The sequence below is a fragment of the Lepidochelys kempii genome, chromosome 1 (genome assembly GCF_965140285.1).
Source record: "Lepidochelys kempii isolate rLepKem1 chromosome 1, rLepKem1.hap1, whole genome shotgun sequence".
In the NCBI taxonomy this organism is placed as follows: domain Eukaryota; kingdom Metazoa; phylum Chordata; order Testudines; family Cheloniidae; genus Lepidochelys; species Lepidochelys kempii.
Window position 1 is genome coordinate 350,890,024 of NC_136380.1, and position 23,522 is coordinate 350,913,545.

General features: G+C 43.6%; 1 protein-coding gene across 9 annotated transcripts in view; it reads right to left on the reverse strand.

Moving 5' to 3' along the window:
• The window catches only part of PPP6R2 (protein phosphatase 6 regulatory subunit 2), a 176,589-nt gene that overhangs the window by 39,733 nt on the left and 113,334 nt on the right, over positions 1-23,522 (reverse strand). For 8 of the 9 annotated variants that reach the window (XM_078851216.1, XM_078851214.1, XM_078851213.1 and 5 more), the window contains 6 exons: positions 18,869-18,926; positions 17,166-17,293; positions 14,464-14,639; positions 12,151-12,313; positions 11,702-11,790; positions 4,417-4,624 (listed from right to left, as the gene is read on the reverse strand). In XM_078851216.1, the coding sequence (XP_078707342.1) occupies positions 4,417-4,624; positions 11,702-11,790; positions 12,151-12,313; positions 14,464-14,639; positions 17,166-17,293; positions 18,869-18,926 (822 nt within the window). Of the gene's footprint in view, positions 1-2,612; positions 3,168-4,416; positions 4,625-11,701; positions 11,791-12,150; positions 12,314-14,463; positions 14,640-17,165; positions 17,294-18,868; positions 18,927-23,522 lie in introns of those variants that run through there. The other variant, XM_078851217.1, reaches the window with a different exon arrangement.

Consider the following 23,522-nt stretch of genomic DNA (forward strand, 5'->3'; position numbering starts at 1 on the left):
TGTGCCCTTGTTGCCAAGAAGGCCAATGGCATTTTGGGATGTATAAGTAGGGGCACTGCCAGCAGATCGAGGGATGTGATCGTTCCCCTCTATTCGACACTGGTGAGGCCTCATCTGGAGTACTGTGTCCAGTTTTGGGCCCCACACTACAAGAAGGATTTGGAAAAATTGGAAAGCGTCCAGCGGAGGGCAACAAAAATGATTAGGGGACTGGAACACATGACTTATGAGGAGAGGCTGAGGGAAGTGGGGATGTTTAGTCTGCGGAAGAGAAGAATGAGGGGGGATTTGATAGCTGCTTTCAACTACCTGAAAGGGGGTTCCAAAGAGGATGGATCTAGACTGTTCTCAGTGGTAGCAGATGACAGAACAAGGAGTAATGGTCTCAAGTTGTAGTGGGGGAGGTTTCGGTTGGATATTAGGAAAAACTTTTTCACTAGGAGGGTGGTGAAACACTGGAATGCGTTACCTAGGGAGGTGGTGGAATCTCCTTCCTTAGAAGTTTTTAAGGTCAGGCTTGACAAAGCCCTGGCTGGGATGATTTAGTTGGGGATCGGTCCTGCTTTGAGCAGGGGGTTGGACTAGATGACCTCCTGAGGTCCCTTCCAACCCGGATATTCTATGATTCTAAGTGTGTTAAGGTACATATCCCAGACTTTCTCTTCAGAGCATATTCTGTGTTATCCGAGTGCCTGGCTGTAGTTAACAGGTTTCTTGCTTCATTTGGGGTGGTTACTGGTCTGCGAAGGTAGGTGTGGTGATCCCTCGGTTTCATGTATATAATTGTCTGTAAGGTTCCATTGTTGGAGCTGATCATGGTGTCCAGGGAGTTGAGCTAGTGTGGAAGTGTTCTAGTGAGAGTTTGATGGATGGGTGGATGGTCATAGAAGATGTGGTGGGAATCTATGAGGGACTGTAGGCTATCTGTCCAGAGGATGAAAATATGATTGATGTATCTCAGATATATCACTGGTTTCATGGTGCATTTGCCCAGAAATTCTTCTTCAAGGTGGCCCACAAAGAGGTTGGCATATCGGGGAGCCATCCTAGTACCAATGGCTGTTCCCATTGTTTCAACAAAGTGTTTGTTGTTAAATGTAAAAGTGTTATGGGTGAGGACGAAATGGATGAGTTTGGTAATATGTTTGGGGTGGATATCTGAGGATTGTCCATTATCTTGTAAATATCTAAGGCAAACTGCAATGCCATTCATTGTGAGGGGAGGTTAGTGTACAGGGAAGTGACATCCATAGTTTTCTGAGGTTTGCAGTTTCTAGAGGAAGTCAGCTGTAACCCTGGAGGAAGCTGGTCCTTTGTGTGGTGCGTGGTGTGCGGTGTGCGGATGGTTTCTATGAGTCCCGATATTCCTTCAGTAAGAGTGCTGTGGCATTTTTTCCTCTCCCCCTCCCCCATGACTGGAGGGGTGTTAATAGGCCACTTCACCTTGAATGGTCCCTTGAAAAGTGTTAACTGATTATGCTAAACAATCTGTTTCACCTTGTATTTAGCTCTGAACCAAGTACATTTCCAAGACCTGAAGAAGAGCTCTGTGTAGCTCGAAAGCTTGTCTCTGTCACCAACAGAAGTTGATTCAATAAAAGATATTCCTTCACCAACCTCATCTAAAAGGTAGGCACCTACATTTATATTTATGGACTTAAGAGGTCTGTTTTTCAGTGATAACGGCAGCCCCAACTTCCCCTTATGGCAATGGGAGCCAAAGGAGCTTAGCACTTCTGAAAAATCAGCTCACTTTTAATTAGTGCCTAAATATATATTTAGATGCCTAATTTTAGGCACCTAAATACAAAAATGTTAACCGAAGTAATGTGCCAAAGCCAAAGAAAGAGCTGAGTTTTAATCCTGGCTGTATCGAGTTCTGACAGCATTAGATTATAAAATAACAGGGGCCTACTGGGATTGTGAATTTAGGAAACCTTCATCATAAAATTTGTACTAGACCCAAAATGTTTTTAAATGATCAGTGCAGTTGATTTATTTGTAATCATCAAGGAACTGGGAAGAAACTGATTAACCCAGAATTGTGCATTTCTAGTTTATTTGTCTTTGTTTGGAAAATGGAAGGGAAAAGGAGAATGACTTTTGGAAACTGGGGAAGCCTCACTGGCCAATAAGATATTCCACACTGTATGAGACGTTTCATCTAGCTAGGTAGTTCTGAAACAGCTGAATACCTCTGAGACCACAAACTGAATTAAAGGTTTCAGCAGCCATTTGTTTTAATTTCTGGTTGAGATTATGGCTGTGTTAAGATATCACACCTTTATAGTGACAAGTTTCAGAGTAGCAGCCGTGTTAGTCTGTATTTGCAAAAAGAGAAGCAGTACTTGTGGCACCTTAGAGACTAACACATTTATTTGAGCATAAGCTTTCGATGAAGTGAGCTGTAGCTCACGAAAGCTTATGCTCAAATAAATGTGTTAGTCTCTCAGGTGCCACAAGTCCTCCTTTTCTTTTTACCTTTATAGTGGAGACTGTGGTTATCTGAGTATTTGCTTGCATTGCAAAAGCAGAATTAGTTGAACACAGCCACAATCCTGCAAAACAAAGCAGGTTCTGGAAACTTTGTTGTTTTGGTTCTTAAATTATAACTGTACTTACCTGAGAGAGATCCTTATTACTAAAATACATTAATTTAAAAATACAGTGCTCAGATTTAGCAGTGTCATGGGCAACGACATATCTAGCTAATCCAAATAAGAATACCCTTTTCCCAATCTGAAGTGAAGCTAATGTAAAAGTCATGCAAAATGTCAAACAGGATTTAAACTACTGTTGTGTTAAACTGAACAAAGACAGACAGTTAAATTTAGAGCACAACTCCGGCTGTAAATGCCATAGGTTCAGAGACGAAAAAACACATTTGGAAGACAGTGTTGACCACCACTATATGTTCCAAATGTTTTATTTCAAGTGTATTATGAACACCAGAGAGGGCTACTAACCCAGATGCCCCAGTCAGCAACACTGACCACCTTTAATTTCTTCAGCCTGATCTCTGAAAGCACAGTCTGCTGGGCCATGTCATCTCTGTGCACAGAAATTTGTCCCATTTATCCAAGTAGCTCTCCTGAACCAAACTGCTTGTCAGCAATGAAATTTTATGCATCAGATTTTTATTTCAAGTCTGCAGCAGAAAAGGCAGCCTGTATTGACATAGAAATTCAAAAATTTTCAGAATATAAAAAACTCAACGCAGACTGGATCAACCAGAATGTGTCACTGGTTTATTTTCTCCAGCGATTTTGCTTTGTTTTACAGCCATGTTACTTCAGCACACCATTTTATGAGCCACCTTTCTTTATTCCCAGAAAGTGTTCACTGGAGTAATAAGGTGTACCGGGGACCTCAAACTGACCATCCCCAAAAGGCAATGAATCTTTATATTATATACACTGGGTGAATATCTGCTCCTAGCAAGCTTTCCAAAATATTGGGTCCCCCAGTTAATTGGCTCTTATCCTACAAGCATGTGGTGGGAGAACTGGAAAGAAGAAAAATGGATCTTGTGTAAAATTTTAGAAACTATCAAAGTTGCCCATTTTCAAAAGTGATTTTGGCACTTTAGAGTCTAAGTCACTTATCAAAATGTTACCCCCCCCCCCCATGCTTGGTTTAGTCCCCTTTTAAGAACTGTGAACTTGTGAAATGTACCCTCTCACCTGAGGTGTCTTATGGTAAAACCTTATGGAGGATGTGTATTTCAGGGCTCTCACAAAGATGCTGTTCATAAGTTACCATAAACCTTGGGACTTGTAACATCTAATTTTGGGGGTCTGTGCTTCTTACAATTTAGGAATGAATTTCCGAAAATGAGGAAATAGCAATAACTTGAGCCATTTCAACCCCTCACCCCCAGCAGTTCTGTGGGATGCCGATCTCAATGCTGATCCGTAACACCACGTGTTAGTCATGACACGAAGCCTCACGTGGCTCTGCTAGCGGGTCTCACTCTTGGCTTGCATCCTGCACTCCTATTCCACTCCTACATCTCATGTGAGTCGGTATTGCCCATTCTGTGGTAGTTTTGCAATATGACTCAGTAGCGAGCAAGACCCACATTTTCACTTGTGAACTGAGACAGCATTTGTGTAACAGTAATAAATACTTTAATTTATCAGCACCCAGCAAGGCCATAGAGCTTTAACAAAACTGCCTACAGTCAACATTCAGAAACCAGGTCTCAGAAAATAAAAAGCTGGTGGTGGGATGTTCCCATGCATTTACATTTTTACTTTGTTTTCATGAATAGGCCTTGCATCCTATGAGTGATTTACACTTGATTTTAAACCAGAGGTGAGTTGCCAATTGTCTTATGCCATATTTGGATTCAGATTACACTTTACAAACCCTAATGGCCATATCTACCCCATCCCCAGCTGATTTCTTTCGCACCTGGTGAACACAGCCTTCTCGTTCTTAGCATCCATGGTGAGTTTGATGGTTTCCTGGCCTGAACCTGTACTGATGGTTTCTGTGACGATATCAGCTTTATCCTCCTCTTCCTCACTGTCTGAGCCTCCAGATGAGCTGCTGTCTGAAGCCACCAGTGGTGCCTTCCTTGCCACACAGACATTCCAAACACAGGGTGAGGCAGTGCTGACTGCAAAGAAAGAGTAAATAACTCACATGAAAAAAATGAACAGAAACACAGGAAGAACTGCTAAAACTCCCAAAATATCCCAAATACTTTCAGTAAAACAGAACGGTTACTTACCCTACAGCAGCTGTGGTTCTTTGAAATGTTGTCAGTACGGATCCCACCATAGGCAGGTATGTGTGTCACATATGTGAGGTGTTTTTTTGTTTGTTTTTTAAATGATAGCATCCATCGGGGCTGCACACGGACCCTGTGCCTCCTTGTGCTCCCGTGCAACGATAAAGGATGGAGCAGCCACAACCCTCCTTCAGGTCCCTCACAATTCAAAGCTCGTGTAGCTGAGGTCTCCCAAAGCGGGGATGGAGGACGAGTTGTGGGATCCACACTGACATCAGCATCTCAAAGAAACACAGTTTCTGTAGAGTAAGTAATCGTTCTCTCTTCTTCAAGTATGCATCTGTGCGGAACTCTTTTTGGTGACTGGCAAGCGGTATCCCCTTGGAATGGTGGGAATGAGGAGTTACAGCTGCATCAGTGACACAGAGATTGTACTACTCCTCTCTCGAACATGGCATCTGCTCTAGCAACTGAGTCCAATGCACAATGCTTGACAAAAGTCAATGGGCAGATTTGTGAAGCAAGCAGAGGGTGTTATTGGAGCTCTGGTGGAATAAACCTGATGTTCGGTGGAGAGGTACACCAGCTAGCTACACTGTGTTAATCATTTTGATACCCTCTGTGAGGAGGTGACTTGACCATTAGAATATCCAGCTGCCACTCTAGACAGGTAGGGAGATAGTGTGAATGATCTGATCCTGTCAGTGTAACAAAGCATAGTCCTGGATACATCTAGTGTGTGTCATTTCCTTCCTCCATGTGCCAAGCATGGTTCTGGGAAGAAAAGAGGCAGGATGATTGACAGATTTAGATGACATTCTGAGACCACCCTAGGAACGATGTGCAGGAAAGGAAAGGGTGCAGTTGCAGCATCACTATGACTCTATGGAACTGAGGGTGGGGGAAGGGTTCAGCCATAAGTGTCTGAAGCTCAGTCATTCTCCTGGCCAAAGTAACAGACACTAGGAAGACTGCTTTCAGAGCGAGGTGATGCAGGGCACAGGCTGACACAGGTTCAAATGGAGGCTCCATGAGTCACAGGACTAGACTGAGGTCTCAGGAGAGCTAGGTTCTCTGACTGTAGGCAAATGCATATTGACCCTTTGAGAAACTTTGATATCATGGGGTGAGAGAAGACCAAGACTGACCATACAGGCACATGGCAAACTGAAATCACCACAAGATGGACCTTAACAGAGCTAACCGAGAGTCTGGCCAGTCTGAAGTGCAATAAGTAGCTGATAATATGTAGTATCGAGGGAGCTGGACTGGGTCTAGACTATGTTGGGCAGCCCATTTTGTAAAACCTTTTTCATTTATATGAATGCGTGTTCTTCTGATACATGCTTTCCTGCTCTATCTTACAATTTCCTGGATCTGTAGGAAGCAGACTCTGTCCACTGTACTCAACCAACCAGCAGCCATGGCATCAAGTACAGTGACTTCAGGTCTGGATGGAGTACCTGGCCATGTTGTTATGAGAACAGGTCTGGACAGGGTCGGAACTGAATGAAAGGCCGAATACATATTTGCAGCAGACCATCAGCCAAAACTGTCTTAGCCAATACGAAGCCACCAGAACAATTATAGCCTTGTCTCCTGATTTTGGAAGCCTCCCTGGGACTCAGGGAAGTCAGTGGAAAGACATACAAGAATACCTAGGACTACTGCAGAAAGAAGGTGTCCCGTAACAACCTCAGATTCATGCTCACTTTGGAACAAAATTTCTGGCACTTGGCATTGATGACAACAGCAAACATGTCAATCACTGGGTTTTCCCAACACAGGAACATCAGTGCTATGATGGATTTCCACAGATCAGCTGTTTGCTCAGAAAATCTGCCATGTTGTTACTCACACCCAGCAGGTGAAGTGTGTGACAGTTCTCAAGACACCCAGGACTGAGAGTCACCTTGTTATCCCTCCTGCCTCTAGCGAGAGGGAGTCTTTCTTGTGGTAGCAAGGTGTCAGCACCCTACCACCACCAGACTTTCGGCCACTCAAGCACTCTTCTCTGGGCTTATGCCAGCCCTAATTTCGTCTTGCAGGTCAACAGTAGGTGCACCCCAATTCCCAGGTCCCTTTGAATCGTTCCCCTGTGATACCCAGCCCCCCACACTGGCTACCCCACACTGGCTACAGAAATTCCAGATCCTCGCTCCCAAGGTGCAGTGTATCCCAATATACCAGTTCTACCTTAAATTACTGCTCCTGTAAACCACACAGCACTTGTGAGCACTTATAATAAAACCCGAGAAGGTTTGAGAAAGTATAAGAACTTAACCAGAAATAAGAGAGTGGTGGGAAAGAGTTACAACATAAAATAAAACTATAAAACGTGAACAAGGGTCTACACTTATCAATAGTCACCTTTCCTACCTAATAAAATGGATCCTTCTCCCCCCGCCCCGATCAATCTGCTGCAGTGCTGGCTGGTTTCTCAAGAACTAGGATCCAAACGTTTGTGAAAGCAGCTCTGTCCACAAGGGGTTTTCCTCAGTGAATGGATAAAGAGTGCTTATCCCTCCTCTGTGTTATACTGAAAACAGTCATCTGTTTCCATTCACAGAGAGGTAAAACCCCTATCTTGTTGTAAAGTTTCTTTTCTATCTTTAAGTGACTTCGATAGTTTGTCGTTGCCTCTGGTGGTTTCCCGTTAGTATTGTGCCAGGCTAAACAACTGAGCCTTACATTACCTCATCAGCCAAACTCCCCCTTGCCCGAATGGGCCACCACTGAGACACATTAACTCCTGGTGACTAATTTCTACTCCAAGTCCATAAAGCTCACTTTCAATATAAATATATTATTCCTTAAATATTTTCTGTATGTACAACTCACATTGATTATGAATCTTGACAATTTACAAGCTTTCTGTAGGTACATTACATGTTACTCTTTATGAATAAAAGACCTGTCAGATGTGTTTGGTGTAATGAGTTTGTCAGGTCTTAAGTGAGAGGTCTTTGTGTCACAAAGAGCCATCTCGTTTATCCCATGCTGGTGGCACCATGTCCAGAGTCTGACAGCATCCAGACAGAGGAGAGATGAGCATGCACCTCTTTATCTGTTTGGGTAGACCATCAGGATCTGCACTGTGGAGTTCTGAAGAACAGGTAGGAAGGCCTGGTGGATCTGGTGTCCTCTGGGGAGTAAGTCCCTTGTATTAGTAGGTGGTTCAGGCTCATCAGTCTGTACCTGTCACATCTATAACTAAAGTTTTTGTTGGGGAGGAGGTGGAGAACAGCACAGTTCTGAGTTCCCTCCACCAGCTCAGGTCTGTGACAGAGTGCGGTGGGATCACCACCTTCTTGTTCATCTGGTACTTTGCTGGGGGATAGACTGACCTGAGCTAGAATGGAGTGATTTCAGGTGAAGTTTGGCAAGTAGTGTCACATACTTGCACAATGACCCATGGCCTACCAGCCGCAGACATATCTATACCGTTGTCAGGTTTGATTCTATCCCACACACACCAGCAGTTGCAGCACAGAAACCTGCCTCTAGGTAAGTATGCTCTCGTTGAACCAGAACTGACCAGGACTCCTCAAACTCGATCATCTGTGATGGGATAAGAAATGATTTTTTTTGGAGTTTACTAGCAGGCTCAGCTGAGGGAACAGAGGGGACGAACTTTTAGGTGCATGGCAGCCTCCTGCTGGGTTATGACCCAGTCAGCCAATTGTCCAACCAGGGAAAGACATGAATGCCCATATTCTTTTGATATGTGTTGCTACCACCAGTAGGCATTTGGCAAGACTCTCAGCACCACTGACAGTCCAAATGGCAGTACCTTGTACCTTTGCCCAAGCAGGTCTAACTTCTTATAGTCTTTAGAAGGGCCTTTCATGGACTGTGGATTTCTCTTGAGCTGCAGAGAAGACCAAGAACCCTGTGTTTGGGCAGGAATAAAAGTATTCAAAACCTTCTGGTGGCACCTGATCCCTTTTCTCTGAGGTGGGAAGAAGAATAGCTGGGATCTGCCAGAGCCTTTTGGCTGGTTGTAGGATACCTTCATTACTAGGGAGAGCAATTCTGGCCGGTGTCATCACAGTGACACCCAGGATACCAAAGAGTTTATGAGACTTCCTGTAGAAACATAGCGTTATGTCCAGGATCTCCACAGTTCAGGGCAGGAGGTCTTGGAAGGCTTTAAAGTCATCTATTGCTGGTGTTACTGCCTCATCCAGCAATGAGGAGGATTCTTTGGTGGGATATGGGGATTGTTGTTGTCCCTTTATCGTCTCCTGTTCCTGTGGTGGCCCAGACAGAAAAGCTGTTGAGAAACATGATCATCTTTTTCTAGAATGTAGGAAGGAGAGCTGCTGCTCCTCAGCATGTGGAAGGACAGCCCCCAGTCAGACTAATATGGCCAAAGTGGCCCATTGTATGAGTATGGACCAAGCTGGGGCTGGCTGGCCAAGCACCACTCCCATGCCAGTTGGGGCAGCACTCTGAATGGGAGCGCGTTAATACCCTCCTTATGGCCATTCTCCAATGACGGGGAGAGGAATCTCTGCTCAATGCTGGTGAGAAGGAACAATGGTAAGGAGGAATCTCTCTCTTAATTGAAAGGTATTGCTAAGGGATGGCATGCTTACCAGCCACCTCTTTGGTATGAGGAACATCTCCGAGGGTGATATGGACATCTGAAGTCCTTGCTCAACTCCGTCATGGGGATCAGTACTGGCATCCAGGCCAGGCCTCCTGCTCTGCCAATCTGCTTAGGGGCCTTGATCTTGGAGTGGTGTCCCATGTCTTCCCTCCAGAAGCCTCCCTTGGCCTTGGAGCTGTGCTTATGTTCGGACCAGCTATGCAATCCAGTGTCCCATTTTGAGCAGGCACAGGTGCCAGTTTTTCTACCTGAATTGGGGCAGTCAATAGAGGAGCCGGAGTTGTAAGTACCTGAACTACTGATGCAGAGATGCTCGGCACCACGGCTGTCAACACTGAGCTCTTACACACTGGAGATTTCACTGATGAGGAGGTGGTCAGCATCAGAGGCGTAGACTCTGCTGGTATCCTTTTCACTCTCTTCCCACCACCCTATCTCGGAACGTGAAGAGTGTCTGACAGTGTCCGAGACTGGTTTATCCAGCCTCGCTCTGGTTGTAACCATTTACCTCTAGGTCCAAAGTGACCTGCACAGATTGCTCAAATAGATGCCGCTTCAGCCATGTGTCCCTGGACTTGTGGGTCCTGGCAGAAAAGGACTCACACAAAGAGCACTTATCCAGGATGTGGCAATCTCCTAGTTAGAAATGGTATCAGCTGTGTCCATCCTTGATGGAGACCAGTCCATTGCAGGAAGGCAGGGTTTGAACCCTGAGGGCTTGGACTTCACCGTGAGACATGGAGCTTGGCACAAAGTGCCTTGTCCCACTGTACAGGGAAGTTGTCTTATCAATTTTTTTTTTTTTAAAGCAACATCTTTCAGAGAAAACAGGTGTGAAGACAGAACTTTTCACTAACTGGGTTGAAAGAACTGAACAGAGTACCAGTCAGGCACTTCCTGGGTTTCATTGCACAGGTGGTAAGGGGGAACTAAGGGAGGTTTGCAGCCACTCCACCCTTTATGCCCTCTCATGGGAACATGAGGAGCATAGGGTGTGAGCATGGCCCTGACTAACACTGCTATTCAAAAGAATCCAGTCTCATGCGCATGTACACCCACAATGGGCTCCACACTGACCCATGCTCAAAAAAGAGACCTGTCATCGGAGGGTTAGAAAGACTGTGCTGCCACACAGTTAGAAGCATGTGTGGAAATAAGCTACACTGGGAATCTATCCTGATTTTCATAGGTACCTCCAATAATCTTAATGTTCTGAACTGTGACAAGATTGGGGCAAATTTGTGTCTCTACTACTGATTCGTAAAACTGTGTTTTGATCTAAGATGGGTGAAAATGCAACCAGGAGTTTCTTGATTTGATGTTCTGGTGTTCATTAATGTCTTGAGGTTTGTTTGTCTGATACCAGTAAGATCAGTTTGAGGACTTGAAAACCAAAGCACCAGAGGGAATCTTCTAGGTTAACAGGAGAATCAAGCTCTAAACTAGCATTGAGTGAACTATAAAAAATTCAGAGGTTTAAACGCTTATTCCCCCTGCCCCCGCACCCCGTTTTTTGGGGGGGTCAAGAAATTAGACAGAAAAATCTCACTAGCTATCCAGTACTTTCTGGTCTCTTCTGTCACTACTTTCATCCTCTGACTTCTACTGGAATCCAGATTCCAAAGATCACTTTTTGTGGTATTACAATTTTTAGTAACTGATTGTATAAAGGAACACTTGGAAAGAAACAGGAAGGAATTTGCTACTACAGCACAGTGCTTACAAGGTGTAAATGTGGGGCCTCCACAATTTAACCGTGTCCTATAAACATACAAGTTACTACTTCATTACTGGTTTCAGAGTAGCAGCCGTGTTAGCCTGTATCCGCAAAAAGAAAAGGAGGACTTGTGGCAACTTAGAGACTAACAAATTTATTTGAGCATAAGCTTTCGTGAGCTACAGCTCACCTCATCGGATGCATTCAGTGGAACCTGATCACTCTCGTTACAGTGTGTATGGTAACACCCATTGTTTCATGTTCTCTGTGTATATAAATCTCCCCACTGTATTTTCCACTGAATGCATCCGATGAAGTGAGCTGTAGCTCATGAAAGCTTATGCTCAAATAAATTTGTTAGTCTCTAAGTTGCCACAAGTCCTCCTGTTCTTTTTACTTTATTACTGAGGAACGTGTAAACCCATGCAAAGTAGCAGCACTTACTGTTTCATTAGGTGGCTGAACCCACATTCAGGAGCTCTAATATGTCTAAGTGGATCTATCAAATAACATCTGTGAGGAAGCACTGGACAGGAACTTTGCCCCACAAACCTGGGATGTTAGGCAATACTCAAAATGATTACAGATGCAAATGAATCCCTTCACATTTCATAATATTATTGCCACTTACAGTTCTTGTCCTGACCCTGCTTGGGGTTTCCCTCTGAGTCACTGCTTTCTGTATCAACAGGAGAACTACATCTGGGACCTGATTCTGAGCTAAAAAAGAAAAGACCTGAGAATGAACCACAGCTGCTCTGGTCCTGATATAGGATACTTAGAAATAACTCCTAAAAAAGAAGTTATTACAAGCAACCCTAATAACTTACAGTATAGTCAGAGCCTTGCAACAGTGACAATATATACAGTATCATAGTATGAGATATGGATACCACTGATTTCAATCAGTGCAAACACAGAGGTGTGAGTATTGATCCAGATCCACACAGACAATATTTAGAGAAAAGAAAAGAAAGATTACAGTGCAGACCCCTAGCCAGTTATTCCATACAACCACACTCCAAACATTCTTTCACACAGAATTTGTGGAGATGTTATTGGCATTTATGCTTCATTTACCAACAAAAAGGTTGAAAGTCTGTAAATTTTGCCCATCCTTTCTCCTCAGGAGTGGCGGTCTCTGGTGCTGCTGAATCCCATACACTTGATCCAACATCCATGGCCACACAGGGTGCTGGGGGTTTTGAATTCACTGGCTCAAACACAGCTGTCCACCCAGATCCTGAAAGTACAAAGACAAACAGAAGTTGCTTAGATTTTGTACAACCTTATGCCTTCACAAAAAAAGTCAAAGGGGCGGGGGGGGGGAATTCTCAGAGGGAAAAACAAAGATTGTGCAGTGGGAATCCTTGTGGGAATCTATAGGAGGACTGTAGATGAGTCTCATGTTGTTGAAAGAAATCAGGCCATTTATTGATTATCTGAAAATTGGTTTCTCTGACAAATATTGTAACCCCACAATAGGGGAGCACTTATTAAGAAAGATGGCCTTAAAAATTCTTTAACTGCAATGCACTAGCTGCAGGCACACAGTGTGCTGCAGGCAAGATCTGGGCACCTTTCTATCTATCTAGGTACTGTGACAAAGTTCCTCCTCTACCTTGGTGGGTCCTGCGCTTATTGGAGGATTTTGCTCACCTCAGAGATTCACAGTAGCCCTCAGTTTGGCCACTTTCGTGGCTCAAATCTGCCGTTCACTCAGCTAACCTCATCACTGGTCAGCCTGGGGAAAAGGAAGGAGAACAATCCCCACAGTCTCTGCTGGTCCACCTAAAGGGTCGGGGGACAGGCCAGGGACCTTCCCCTCTGGTGGGACCCACAGTCCAAGTCAACTCCTCCTATATCCAATAGGGAGTTGGGGGATGGGGGGAACCCGGGCCCACCCTCTACTGCAGGTTCCAGCTCAAGGCCCTGTGGATCACAGCTGTCTATAGTGTTTTGTGTAACACTTGTGTGACAGCTACAACTCCCTGAGCTACTTCCCCATGGCCATCTCCCAATACCTTCTGTATCCTCACCACAGGACCTTCCTCCTGATGCCAGATAGCGTTTGTACTCCTCAGTCCTCCAGGAGCATGCCCTCTCACTCTCAGCTCCTTGCGCGCACCTCACTAACTGGAGTGAGGGCCTTTTCAAACCAGGTGTCCTGATTCGCCTTAATTAATTATAGCAGCTTCCCAATTCGCTACAGGTGTCCTAATTAGCCTGCCTGCCTTAATTAGTTCTAGAAAGTGCCTGAGTGTTCTGGAATAGTCCCTGTTATTTTACCCAGGGAAAAGGGACCTGCTTAACCTGGAACTAATGTATCTACCTTCAACCACTCTTTTGTAGCCATCTGGCCTGACCCTGTCACAGTACTTATATGGCCCTCATCACTATACTATCTGAATGTGTCAATCATTAACGGATTTCATCCTCTCAATGTCGTTATGAAGTAGGGAAGTGCTATTATCCCCATTTTTACAGGGGGGAACTGATGTACAGGGTAGATTTTCCAAGGTCACACAGGTGGTCAAACAACAGAGCCAGGGATTAAATCCAAATCTCCTGAGTCCCAGTCCACTGCCTTATCTACTAGAACATCCTTCTAGTTCCTCAGTTTCAGACACACAGTTCTAACAGTGATTTGCTTCCTGACATGCAATGCAGTACCTCTCTTAATACAATGTGTATTGTGTCAAATACATCAGTGGTTGAGAAGCACACATAAATTAGGAGGTGATTCACCAAACCGATATTCACTCATAAATTGTACTAATATCTGAACTTAGTTTCTAGACAAAGACAATTGCACCAATTACACTGTCCACAGAAAGTGCCTGTTGTATAAATATTCTTAATTTAATTGGCCTGGATGTCAATGTCCCTCAGATGATGGCCTGAAAAATATCTGTGTTTTTGTAACACTCACAGTAGGTAATGGCAGTAGAAAGTGTTTGTTTTTTAAAGGAGTAGACTTGCACAATGCTATCAGTTCTTCTGTAGCAACACCGCTTGAAAAAAATAACAGCGCCTTTAGTCCTCTCACTTAATATCTTCTTTGTTGATTTGTAATAAAAATTGATACTGTTATAGTAATTACACCCTGCTTGGTCCAAGAGCATAACTGAACGGCACACTGCAATCTTGCAGCTCTAGCTCTCTGCATCTGCAGGATCCAATCCCTCCAACATTTTTAAGGCAGGAATACGCAGATGCAAATTCACAATGGGCATTTTACTTCCCAGCTGCTGATGCTACACTACTGAGTAGCCTCAGTAGTCATGTGGCTTGCAGGTGGCTATACATATACCCAAGTGGTAGACCTCCAGGAAAGGCTGCCTGAGACATGTTTCTGGAGACTTAATTAAGATGCTATGTTGAACTTTTTACCTTCAGTAGAGTCAGAGTCTTTCTGCTCAGAAGGATTATTCTTGTTGGTGTTCTCAGTGAGAGGTGTTGTTTGTTCTTCTGGTTCCTCCTCTTCTTCTGAGTCCACACTGCCATCATGATCCCCATTCTCTAGATCACTTTTTGAGGAACTTTCTGAGGTCTGAGATACTCCAAACCTGAATCGTAGAAATCAGAGTTAGAAAGACCTATTAGGCCATGTAGTCCACCGCCTACTTGCTAGTCCAATCAGGAGGGGGAAGAAAGGGGCAGTGCGGATGCTTCCTTAATGTGTGTCTTTTAATGCTTTGATCAATGTAGTTTTTGATATCCTAAATGACAGGGCTTCCTACAGGAGATATTCCTCAGTTTAATAAATGTCCTTCAGGAATTTCGGCCTAACATTCAGCCTAAATTTTCTGTTTTGTAGTTTCTTCCCATAATTTCCCATTTATATTCCCGTAAACCCCTATAGAATCCCTGCTGTATTTACTACACCCTTCAGAAATTCTCCCTGAGCCATCTCTAAGTAAAATTTACAAACAATTCTGAATCATTTCTCATAAGTTAATTATTATTCACAATAGTATCACAGGTGTGCACAGCACTTTACAAGCATATCGAAAGACAGTCTTTCCCTAAGGAGCATTCACTCTAAACTAAACATAACAAACAAGGCAAGAGACCGAAGTACAGAAGTGGGTGGGAAGGTAAGAGGAAGAATACAGAATGCAAGGGAGGGCAGATTTTTCATGGAGATCACGGCATACATTGTACAGTATGGTTCATAGATTTCTTTTTAATTACAACAGAAGTCACTAAATTACTCTTTCATAGTTTCCACACTTGTAAAATGGAGGTGGGTAGGAGGACTAAATTTGCTAATGTGTGCATTGCACCCTGAGGATATAAAACACTATGAATGCAAACTATCTTCCATATTCTAATTTAGACACACAAGCATTTTCAAGACAATTGAGTCTGAATAGAAAAATCAATTTTCATGTGATCACTAAAAGTCTGACTTACATTTCCAATCAAATGTGAATTATGACTTTATTGCACCCACAATTTTCATTCCTACTTGCAGCAGCTACATATTTCTGATCTTTCATTCAACCTTGTATACAAAAAGGAGACAGAAGGCCTAATTCAATTAATATAGGTCCATCTTCAGTGGCATAAGACTACTTTCTTCACTTAGATTTTGGGGAAAATGAGAGTTGGACAGGAGGGAGTGTATTTGTTATTTATAAACAAAAATTACACAGGATAGTAAACAAATCTTTCCCCTTTTACACACCTCAAATGGAAACTGACTAAAACACAGTTTCTACTCAGTTACATTTTCCATACTGCAATGATTGAAAAGGTGGGATGAGTGACCAGTCCAGAACAACAAGAAAGAAGCATCAGAACAAGTCAGCAAAGGATCAATAAAATTGACATTACAAATGATCTTTAATAAAAACAAAAAGATTCGATTTGGAAGTTGTCCCCTTCTACATCCAAGAAAGTTAAGTTATCAAACTAGCTGGTGTTACAGTGTGCACCACTGATTTTAACTGAAGGGCTGATTCTCACTGGCACCAAGAATGATCACACCCATCCTGTTAGGATTTATTAATTCGCAGATGATAAAGGTGCTGGAACTGACTGCCCTGGAGACTGAAGTCCTCTACGGTATTTATTTCCAAAATATAACGCATAGGCAGCAGCATGGCAAGCTTCCCCACACAAACCCTCTACAGTACCTAATGCCTGTCCTAGAGAATCATTTCTAGGCCAGGGAAGTGAGTTCAATCTCAATCGAGATTCAGAGCGAGAACAGCAAGCAAGTTAGTGCCACCTGACCTGGTGGCTTGTGTGATGCAGATAATTGTCCATTAGCAACTGGACTGAGAATATTAATACATTTCACACAGTTCATAGAATATCAGGGTTGGAAGGGACCTCAGGAGGTCATCTAGTCCAACCCTCTGCTCAAAGCAGGACCAAACCCCAACTAAATCATCCCAGCCAGGGCTTTGTCAAGCCTGACCTTAAAAACCTCAAAGGAAGGAGATTCCACCACCTCCCTAGGGAACCCATTCCAATTCAATTTCGGCCTCTTGGTTGTTTCTGCTGTCCAATTTATCCACATCTTTTAAAACTGCTATTATAGAAGAATTTATTATTAAATAATTAATAAATCTAAGGGGTGGATTGCAAATTCATTACAGTACCAGCTATACAACATGTAAGGGCGCTAAATTCTGACCAAAACCAAATTTTTCTTGTCTTCACAATTTTTAAAAGAATCCTGTATCTTCTCCCTTATTAAACAAACCAATCATTGTTCTCTCTACCGCATCCTCTGGAACAAGACCTGGGCTTTACACTCAGTTTCCAGGAGGTGAGAAAAGGAATGGCTTCTAAAAAATTCTTCAAATAAAGGCAGATTCTCTCCTCCACAACTGGTTGTGTATCCTAGTGTTCCCCCCATTGTTACATGCTCTCAAGCCTGGCCTCATTTGTACATGACAGGTGTCTTGCTCTAAGTTTAAGACAAGCAATTATCTCTTTGTAGGAGCAGCTCATATAAAACCATTCTGTTTTATACAAGCAACAGGCTCCAAAGCACATATTTATAAGGAATAATGAACTGGAATATACAACCTGACAGTATTCAGAGAAAAAAGAGAGACCTTTTGCTTTCACCTTACCGTGTTCTTGATTTGACTTGGGTTGCATAGGTTATTTCCTTCTCCTCCCAGATATCTTCCTCCTCCTCTTTATCATCAAACTGTTGTATCCGTTCATTGCAGCAGGCCTCAAAGAGGGATGCATTTGGCTAAAACAAATTTCAACAGAAATCAGGTTCTGTGGATTTCTGGGGGAGGAAGCAACTAGACTGGTGATGCAGAGCAGAGTTCACAAAGCACAGTGTCCATGTACATCTAACCCCCTGACGTTATATGTACACTTTTCACTTTACTTTCACCCAGGATAAGGAACAGGCAATATACAGAAGTGGAAGGGCCAAGAGTCAGAAAGAGGTTTGGTAAGCCTGGAGGCAGGAAGCCCAGAAGAGACCAAATAAGAAATAAGGCTGTCACAGCCTGGCTTGCGTCTGAAATAAAAGGTATCCCTGCTTGCTGCTTCATAGTCATCCTGTCATACAAATCTCTCCACTTCACCCACTGTGGTAGGGAGGCTTCTCTGCCATGGGGGGTTGCCTCAGAGATATTTCAGAAAAAGTAAAGCATTCACTCACAAATTTTCCAGTTTGGAATTTTGAGAAGAGGGAGACGATGTCATGAATACAGTCCACTCCACAAAGACAAATGAACTTCCCACAGCATAATCTCAGCGTTCAGGCTAAATTTCAATGGAGTAATTACATTCTTCCTGCTTAAAGCACCCTGTAATGCTAACTGCTGTGCTATTCCTGAACTCTGGCTCTGTCCAACACATAGCACTTTCCACCCCAGCAGTGGCTGCATTTCAGTGGCTGGTGAAGTCACATATTTCTGAACATATACAATTTGTGATCAGTTTGCCAAGTTCATTGAGTGCTTTGGGATCTTTGGATAAAAGGTTCTAAGTATGTGTCAATTATGAGATGATGTACTGTTACAAACAAGAGCTGTAGTGAAATGTCACTACCAAAAAACCCCCTCTCTAGTTAGGAAAACACAGCTAAGCATATTAAATGCTACCTGGGGTTGCAGGTTTTAGTTAGCAGTTTCAAGCAAAACACAATGAATTTTTGCATCTCAGAAATGCTGCCTGTGATGTGAAGAGAGAAAAGGGGAGAAGGAACTAATTTTTCCCTGAGCAGTGTAAGGGAAGTTGTTAAAAGAAGCCGTTTTAAGACCAAGGAAATCGAATGCCCTCAGTTCTGAATGGAACAGGTTTTGTCAGGAAACAGATGTGTAGGGGACTCTTCACTTGCTCCACAACAGGTGCTGACTCAGGAAAGTATGGTGGAGGGGCAAAGGATGGGGTGGCAATACTCAGATTCGTAACGAACCAATTTTCTAATATTTTTATTCACCAACTTCTAATCCTATTCAACAGATGAAAAGGGTGGCAGGGAGAGACAACGGGCTACAGCAGGTTCATAGGGCATTTGCTAGCGAAGACAGAAGCACACCGTCCAGCTCCAGTGGCCACTCCTGTAATGGAGTCTTAGAGCTAGACGATGCAACAGCAGACTGAAAGAGCAACAGAATTGTATAGTACGGTGATTTCAGTGCCCTGATTCCCTTGCTTGGAGATAGGCACTGGGGCATCTTTTTCTTTACTACATAAATAAAATACAGCACCCCTTTTCTCCAAGATGCAAATGGCTGCATCTGATTCAAGCATGGTCTGACCTGCTGGAGTCAGTCCTGTTCAATAAATATCCAAAAACCCCACTTACACTGTCATCATCCGCATCTATGTTGAAGTTTATCTCTGCAATCCGGTCAAAAGGTGCACTGCAAAGAGAAATCTGCATAAGGGCTTGGAGCAACAGGTACAAAGACAACTAAACATAGAAAGACTTTGCAACCCAACTTCTCTGCTGTTCTCTGCACACTCACTGCTGTATTATTCCAACCCAATGATTTCTTTACTCTAGTCCTTGAGGGAAAAATAACGTAAACTTGTATTTCTGCTTCTTTGCAGGTATCACTTGTAGATCTTGTTCCGCTCCTTAGCAGTGGGACTATCCTAGCTCATAAAGTATTTTGACCGTATAGAGCAATGTAGCAGGACAGAGAACAAACCAAGCCCCTACTGGCTGTCACATGCAAACTCCTGCAGAGCATAAATGCTGCCTGCAAACATTTCAGTCAGTTCCTTCAACTGAGTCAGAGACAAAGCTCCCAAAGATAAAGCCAATTCCAGCTGATCACAAACCTCTAAGAGCATCTCATATAATCATGTTCCGTCCTCACTGATCACTTATGTAGCAGCTCTAAGTCCTTAGTGGATAATGATGCAAATCACAAAAACCATCAAACAGCTCACACTGGCAGTTAGGTTAAGAGAGACCATTACTAGAACCGGAGAGGGTTCCACAGAGCAGGAGTGCAGCTGATTGAGGAGGGGGATTTTACTCTGTATCTACACATGCCTAAATCTGGGCAGTGTTATTTATGTCTCAAATGTTATCAATTAAAGCTATTAAGTTAGTGCATCTGTTGTAAAATATTAAAAAATATTCAAATGACCATCCCACTAAAAAAGGGGTCATTTTTAATTATATCTTAAGTCACTTCTTTCATAGGTTTCACCAACAAATATCCTACACTGGAACAGTTTTTGTTTTATTCTCTCCCCCTTCTTATTCATCCTCATGGGAATGGATAGTATGTTCCAGCTACATTTCTCCATCAGCTTCAGTTTTACATTAACGGTCTCTACATGACTCCCGATAGAACTTATGCTGCTTTTTCCCCAATAACTGATTTAATTTCTATTTTTATTACAAAAATGGGAAAAACAATCAGATTACCCCATAATCAGTCAATTGCATGCTGGATTGGAACTTCTTGACCCTATTAACGGTCCTTATGACCACAATGCTCAAGAAAAAGGCTAGAGAATATCTAAGATTCTCCCTTCACACTGAAAAGTAGCTTCCATTTATTTGAATATCATTCTAATGGAGACCCTAGAACTTTGAGGTTGCTGAGACCTTCCGAGCTAGATGGTATTGACAGCTTTCAGGACATACTGGTTGGTACTTTCTTGAGGGTGACTATAAAGATGGCACAAACTCATCTGAAGCTGGCATACAAAATGAAATGGCAATTTGAAAAGAGTTATTTTACTCAGGACCTGGTAGTGACTTAAGCTCTGCTATGAAGAGAACAAACAATGAACTTCCGAATAACTCAGATTCATCAGGAGCAGCAAAAGACTCAGAATCATTGTGCTACCATAGAGCTTTCCAGGCTAAAAACTGCCCCTTTCCACTGATCACCAGGTCACTAAGGCCATCAGCCTCTAGCATTTTTCTATTTGAAATTAAGTCTCACAAAATGGAAGGAGATCTCTAACTTTTTAACACTATATGAAATACAGTTATAAGATAGGTTTCAGAGTAACAGCCATGTTAGTCTGTATTCGCAAAAAGAAAAGGAGTACTTGTGGCACCTTAGAGACTAACCAATTTATTTGAGCATGAGCTTTCGCGAGCTACAGCTCACTTCATCGGATGCATACTGTGGAAACTGCAGAAGACATTATATATACACAGAGACCATGAAACAATACCTCCTCCCACCCTACTCTCCTGCTGGTAACAGCTTATCTAAAGTGATCATCAAGTTGGGCCATTTCCAGCACAAATCCAAGTTTTCTCACCCTCCGCCCCCCGCCCCCCCCAAACTCACTCTCCTGCTGGTAACAGCTCATCCAAAGCGACCACTCTCCCTACAATATGCATGATAATCAAGGTGGGCCATTTCCAGCACAAATACAGGTTTTCTCACCCCCCCACCCCCATAAACACACAAACTCACTCTCCTGCTGGCAATAGCTCATCCAAAGCGACCACTCTCCCTACAATATGCATGATAATCAAGGTTTAACCAGAACGCCGGGGGGGGGGGGGGGGGAAACAAGGGGAAATAATGCATAATGACTTAGCCACTCCCAGTCTCTATTTAAGCCTAAATTAATAGTATCCAATTTGCAAATGAATTCCAATTCAGCAGTTTCTCGCTGGAGTCTGGATTTGAAGTTTTTTTGTTGTAAGATAGCGACCTTCATGTCTGTGATTGCATGACCAGAGAGACTGAAGTGTTCTCCGACTGGTTTATGAAAGTTATAATTCTTGACATCTGATTTGTGTCCATTTATTCTTGTACGTAGAGATTGTCCAGTCTGACCAATGTAAATGGCAGAGGGGCATTGCTGGCACATGATGGCATATATCACATTGGTGGATGTGCAGGTGAACGAGCTTCTGATAGTGTAGCTGATGTTATTAAGCCCTTTGATGGTGTCCCCTGAATAGATATGTGGGCACAGTTGGCAATGGGCTTTGTTGCAAGGATAAGTTCCTGGGTTAGTGGTTCTGTTGTGTGGTATGTGGTTGTTGGTGAGTATTTGCTTCAGGTTGGGGGGCTGTCTGTAGGCAAGGACTGGCCTGTCTCCCAAGATTTGTGAGAGTGTTGGGTCATCCTTCAGGATAGGTTGTAGATCCTTAATCATGCGTTGGAGGGGTTTTAGTTGGGGGCTGAAGGTGACGGCTAGTGGCGTTCTATTATTTTCTTTGTTAGGCCTGTCCTGTAGTAGGTGACTTCTGGGAACTCTTCTGGCTCTATCAATCTGTTTCTTCACTTCCGCAGGTGGGTATTGTAGTTGTAAGAATGCTTGATAGAGATCTTGTAGTGTTTGTCTCTGTCTGAAGGGTTGGAGCAAATGCGGTTGTATCGCAGAGCTTGGCTGTAGACGATGGATCGTGTGGTGTGGTCAGGGTGAAAGCTGGAGGCATGTAGGTAGGAATAGCGGTCAGTAGGTTTCCGGTATAGGGTGGTGTTTATGTGACCATTGTTTATTAGCACTGTAGTGTCCAGGAAGTGGATCTCTTGTGTGGACTGGACCAGGCTGAGGTTGTTGGTGGGATGGAAATTGTTGAAATCATGGTGGAATTCCTCAAGGGCTTCTTTTCCATGGGTCCAGATGATGAAGATGTCATCAATATAGCGCAAGTAGAGTAGGGGCTTTAGGGGACGAGAGCTGAGGAAGCGTTGTTCTAAGTCAGCCATAAAAATGTTGGCATGCAGTGGGGCCATGCGGGTACCCATAGCAGTGCCGCTGATCTGAAGGTATACATTGTCCCCAAATGTAAAATAGTTATGGGTAAGGACAAAGTCGCAAAGTTCAGCCACCAGGTTAGCCGTGACATTATCGGGGATAGTGTTCTTGACGGCTGGTAGTCCATCTTTGTGTGGAATGTTGGTGTAGAGGGCTTCTACATCCAATAGTGGCCAAGATGGTGTTATCAGGAAGATCACCGATGGATTGTAGTTTCCTCAGGAAGTCAGTGGTGTCTCGAAGGTAGCTGGGAGTGCTGGTAGTGTAGGGCCTGAGGAGGGAGTCTACATAGCCAGACAATCCTGCTGTCAGGGTGCCAATGCCTGAGATGATGGGGCGCCCAGGATTTCCAGGTTTATGGATCTTGGGTAGTAGATAGAATATCCCAGGTCGGGGTTCCAGGGGTGTGTCTGTGTGGATTTGATCTTGTGCTTTTTCAGGAAGTTTCTTGAGCAAATGCTGTAGTTGCTTTTGGTAACTCTCAGTGGGACGAGAGGGTAATGGCTTGTAGAAAGTGGTGTTGGAGAGCTGCCGAGCAGCCTCTTGTTCATATTCCGACCTATTCATGATGACAACAGCACCTCCTTTGTCAGCCTTTTTGATTATAATGTCAGAGTTGTTTCTGAGGCTGTGGATGGCATTGTGTTCTGCACGGCTGAGGTGATGGGGCAAGTAATTTGTTTTTAATGACAGAAACTTATAAGGGTGATAATCTCAGGAGACGGGGATGAGGAGGTGTTTTTAATGAGAATCATAGAATCATAGAATCATAGAATATCATGGTTGGAAGGGACCCCAGAAGGTCATCTAGTCCAACCCCCTGCTCGAAGCAGGACCAATTCCTAGTTAAATCATCCCAGCCAGGGCTTTGTCAAGCCTGACCTTAAAAACCTCTAAGGAAGGAGATTCTACCACCTCCCTAGGTAACGCATTCCAGTGTTTCACCACCCTCTTAGTGAAAAAGTTTTTCCTAATATCCAATCTAAACCTCCCCCACTGCAACTTGAGACCATTACTCCTTGTTCTGTCATCTGCTACCATTGAGAACAGTCTAGAGCCATCCTCCTTGGAACCCCCTTTCAGGTAGTTGAAAGCAGCTATCAAATCCCCCCTCATTCTTCTCTTCTGCAGGCTAAACAATCCCAGCTCCCTCAGCCTCTCCTCATAACTCATGTGTTCCAGTCCCCTAATCATTTTTGTTGCCCTTCGCTGGACTCTCTCCAATTTATCCACATCCTTCTTGAAGTGTGGGGCCCAAAACT